Source organism: Sinocyclocheilus rhinocerous, unplaced genomic scaffold (assembly GCF_001515625.1).
Source record: "Sinocyclocheilus rhinocerous isolate Xijiao unplaced genomic scaffold, SAMN03320098_v1.1 scaffold1635, whole genome shotgun sequence".
NCBI classification, from domain to species: Eukaryota; Metazoa; Chordata; class Actinopteri; order Cypriniformes; family Cyprinidae; genus Sinocyclocheilus; species Sinocyclocheilus rhinocerous.
In genome coordinates, this window is record NW_015627629.1 from 1,941,065 (window position 1) to 1,945,752 (window position 4,688).

Below are 4,688 nucleotides of genomic sequence, written 5' to 3' on the forward strand. Positions count from 1 at the left end.
ATTTTTTTATATTTCAATGCCAAGGTAATGGAATACTGGTTATCTAGGAATATCAACCCAAAAGCATGGAGAAATGGACTAGTCTCTTACTTGGCTGTTGTCTTTTTAATCCAGTCCTCACACTCAATGCCTCCACAGAAGGGAATCTGCACAATCTGGGAGAATTTATATGAATTAGGCAAATTTCTGGTTTTGATGGGGAAAAAAAAGGAACCAAAGAGCTCTGGATCCACATTGTTTACTTACTCTTCCCTGGTCCAGATCTTTCTGGAATTGCTCCATTGTATCAGCCACAACCATGTGTTTGTGCAAATCATCAGAGGCCCTGTGACAAGTTCAAAAATCATAAGTCATCCTGCATTTGATGGAAATGTCAGAACTCTAATGTGGTAGAATGCAGGTGCTTGTACTGTTTAAAGAGGTTGTTCTGGATCTCTTCCAGAAGGTTTAGGATTTTCTTCTCAGCGTCAGCCTCTGGCACAGTGAGCTTTTCTCCCGTGTCTCTTCTTACTGCTACAAACCGGCCCTGTTTTAAGTCCTTTGGCCCAACCTCCAACCTTATGGGCACACCCTGCATTCAGACAACGCAAAGAAAGAAAAATGAAGTCAGACATAAAGCCTTTGTGCATTAGTGTGTGATTATGCTGTGAGAGAGAACCTCCATACCTTCAGCTCCCAATGATTGAACTTCCAGCCAGGCGAGTAATTATCACGCAGGTCTGCCTTGACTCTGATGTCGGCCTTCTCTAGTTTAGAAAGATATTTGGAGCACTAAGCCTCCACAGTGGTGGTGTAGTCTCCTCCTGCAAACTTCTCCTTCTCGGTTTTCTTGCCCTTGACCACAGGGATGGCCATCAGCTCCTGGTAGACCCGAGCATACAGGTCTAAAATCTGCAGAACCTGCGCACATAACAGATAAGAGTGGGAGGGTCAGAAACATGGTACAAATTACTTCTGTATCTGCATGGAAATAGTAAGTTGTGAGTGAGGTGTGATAGATCACATCTAACCTCCTCTGCAGCTTCCTCTTTAGTGGCAAACGCTGTGTGTCCCTCCTGCCAAAGAAACTCTCTGGTCCTCAGGAAGGGCTGGGGGTGTTTGAACTCCCAACGCTAAGAAAAGCAAAAAGCAGAATGAAGACATGGGCCCTTAATTTAGATGTGTTTGCAAAAGTGTGCTACTGAGGCTAAAACTGACCACGACGTTGCACCACTGGTTGAGTTTGATTGGCAGGTCTCTGTGTGACTGAACCCACTTGGCATAGGCAGGATACATCACTGCATCAATGAAAGAAGAAATTGAATTAATTAAATGGATAATAAAAAGATGATAATCCAGTCCATTTAAGATACAGCTGCAGTTGCTCACCTGTCTCACTAGTGGGACGCACAGCGATGGGCTCCGCCAGCTCTGTCTTTCCTGATCTTGTCACCCAAGCAACCTAAAGACATTTTTCTTTGAGTTGTAGTTCTCTTTTCCACACATTGATAAGTCCAAATATTACATTATATGATCCACCATAATGATCTCATTTCAATTATCCACTATAAAAAGTATGCATTTATTTAATCAAACATTATGCAAAAATAATAATATTGTGAAATAGTTAAATTTTTTTTTACATGTTTTAAAATGTAATTTATTCCTGTGATAAAGCTGAATATTCAAAAGCCATTACTCCAGTCTTTAGAATCACAAGATCCTTCAGAAATCATTCTAATACGCTGATTTAGTATACAAGCAAAATATTTTTTATTTTTATCAATGCTGAAAACAGTTGTGCAGCTTCATTTTCGTGAAAATGTGATACATTTACATTATAAATGTCTTCGCTGTCATTTTTAATCAATTTATTGCTGAATAATATTAATGAAGTATATATATATACGTATCAAAAGTATCTCTAGCCTAGTGGCCTAGTGTTGCTCATATCCTTTCATTCCCATCTCCTCACCTCTGGAGCAAAATCTGCAATGTGGGTCTTCTCTTTCTCCAGGGCAGCCTGAGAGACAAACATGGGGAAGTAGCAGTTCTCCACACCCAGCTTCTTGATCTCCCGGTCAAAGAATTCTTTGATAGCCTCCCAGATAGAGTAAGACCAGGGCCTCAACACGTAACAGCCACTGACGTCGTAATACTCGATCATCTCAGCCTTGGTGATCACCTGAAAACAGCAAAAATGATGATTTTTACACAGCTGAAAAACAAAAACATTTACAAAATCATGTGAACAAAGTGTACCTGCGAGTACCACTCAGCCAGGTTTTCCTCTTTCTTTGCCTCCAGTCCCAGCCTACATTTGAAAAACACAGTAAGTGTATGAATGTACTGTCCCTGCTTGCAAACACCACATTTCCTAAATGCAAAACTGAAATGTTCATAAACACAGCTTACAGTCTGAAAAAGACATTCAGACACAACAGAGTGTGTTTGGGGTTTAGTCTTGGAGGACAAAACCAGTTGTGGCAGTACTAAAACAACTGCAAAACTTTCTCAAGTCTCCATTCAAAGAGTTATCAACATCTTGTGGAACCACAAAGGGCATTTGACAGCTCAGCGCTGCGATTTTGCCACTCACCGTGTCTGTTTCTTTGGCCCCTGGCCATCTCCTGCTCCACTTGCTCCAGAGTCTTGAACTTGAGGTTTCTCTCCTCCTTTCTGTTGCTTGCGTCCTCCTCCTCCTCCCTGCTTCTCAGACTTGTTCTCTCGGTCCTTGCGGCTCTTGTCTTCTCCTCCCGTGTTCCCTGAGGATCCTGGGGTGGTCACAGGCTTGTACTCCTCACCAGTGAGGGCTTTATACTGACCCTTCAGTTCAAGCAGAGTCTTCACTGCTTTATCAACTTGCTCCTAAATACAGATTAGAATCACATGAGCACAAAAATAAGGCCAGATTAATAATTAAATATTGCAAACAAATGCAAACCAACCTTAGGAGCTTTCTCTGCTTTAAACCGTCTCACTTGCTCCCCCTGCTGGGCTATGTCTGCAAACAGTGCTTGAGCCTGAGGGGAGGAGCTGGATTGAGGTTGGGAGGAGCTAGATTGGGGTGGGGCAGGGCTAGATTGTACAGGGGCGGGGCCTGAAGATGGAGGCACACCTGCTTTGTATTCCTGTCCAGTTTGCTGCATGTACTCTGCTTTAAGACTGAGCAACTCCTTCACAGCAGCATCTATCTGATCCTGTAAAAATATGAGCAATTGTTGAATACTATTTACAATCATTTTAAAATCAGATCCTTAAAAATTCAGAGCAAAACTGAAATAAGTCAAAACCTTGGGTGCTTTTTCTGTTTTCAATTTCCTCACAAGTTCTCCCTGTTGAGAGACGCGATCATAAATAGCCTTAGGAGAGCTGTCGGAGGAGCCAGACACTGCAGCAGGCTGAACTGGAGTCAATGGAGATGCACCAGCAGGTGGAACTCCGGGTTTGTAGTCCTGCCCTATCACCTGCTTATATTCTTCCTTCAGAACCAAAAGCTGCTTCACTGCAGCATCAATCTGGTCCTGGGGAGAAAAAAAATTATGCTTCTTTATTTAGAAGTAAATTGCAAATTACACACCATGATTTCTGAAATCACTATAGCAATAAAGAAATTAAATACAATAATAGTAGTAGTAGTAGTAGTAGTAGTACTGCTTATATTCTTCCTTCAGAGCCAAAAGCTGCTTCACTGCAGCATCAATCTGGTCCTGGGGAGAAAAAAAATTATGCTTCTTTATTTAGAAGTAAATTGCAAATTACACACCATGATTTCTGAAATCACTATAGCAATAAAGAAATTAAATACAATAATAGTAGTAGTAGTAGTAGTAGTAGTAATAATAATAATAATAATTTGTTTAAAATAGATTATGCATATATAATAGGGCTGTGCGATATTGAAAAAAAATGCGATACGCGATACCTTGTTAAAACTGCGATATTCAATATGCGATACGATATTGCTTAAAGTGTGAAAAATCAATTTAAATTATATTTTAATATATTTAAAAATGAAAATTATATAACCAATTTGTTTCACATTCTTTCTTGGAGAAGAAAGAATCACTACAACTTCTGAAAGTGACCAGCAGTATTTTAGCAGTACATAAAAAGTAATGTCACAAATCAGAAAATGTAATTTTAACATCAATGTGAATGACAAAAAAATGAATGACACTAATTTTATATCATTGTGACTGCTTTCCATACACTTTAAGTACTTCATATACCACAGCAAAAACTATAGTCTGAAAGTGAAGTGAACAGTCAGTAAAAAAAAGAAAGAAAAAGGGGAAAAAAAGAACAAATACACAATTTACAAGCATAGATAAAATAAACAGTAGTATTCAGGTACAGAAATTTAATAATTAAGTGTAAAATAACACTGCATTGTGTTCACTGTATGAATTAAATTTAGATTAATCTTTGTTATAGCTGTTTTGTTGTTTGATTAACATTAGTGACATATTCAGCAGCACGTATTTATAGGCTGCTGTCCCTTTAAATCCGACTGCACGGATCCAGTATAATGATAACGATTTCTTTCTCAGCTGTTTACATGAATTTAAAACACAACTGACTGCGTTTACGAGAATGATCGTCGAGACGGGTACTATTGACATAATTCTGTGTGTATGTGTCTGTTCAAACATAAGGAGGAGATGCGAAAGACGAATCAACTCGGTCTGAAACGCGTCTCTCTGTGT

At 39.4% G+C, this 4,688-nt stretch overlaps 1 protein-coding gene across 1 annotated transcript in view; it reads right to left on the reverse strand.

Moving 5' to 3' along the window:
• Positions 1–4,688, reverse strand: part of LOC107732550 (bifunctional glutamate/proline--tRNA ligase-like) — a 20,780-nt gene that overhangs the window by 1,479 nt on the left and 14,613 nt on the right. Inside the window, 12 exon segments of the mRNA XM_016543912.1 lie at positions 91–155; positions 247–325; positions 411–571; positions 667–900; positions 1,011–1,112; positions 1,198–1,277; positions 1,369–1,441; positions 1,955–2,164; positions 2,242–2,293; positions 2,579–2,847; positions 2,928–3,179; positions 3,273–3,503. Coding sequence (XP_016399398.1) covers positions 91–155; positions 247–325; positions 411–571; positions 667–900; positions 1,011–1,112; positions 1,198–1,277; positions 1,369–1,441; positions 1,955–2,164; positions 2,242–2,293; positions 2,579–2,847; positions 2,928–3,179; positions 3,273–3,503 — 1,808 coding nt within the window.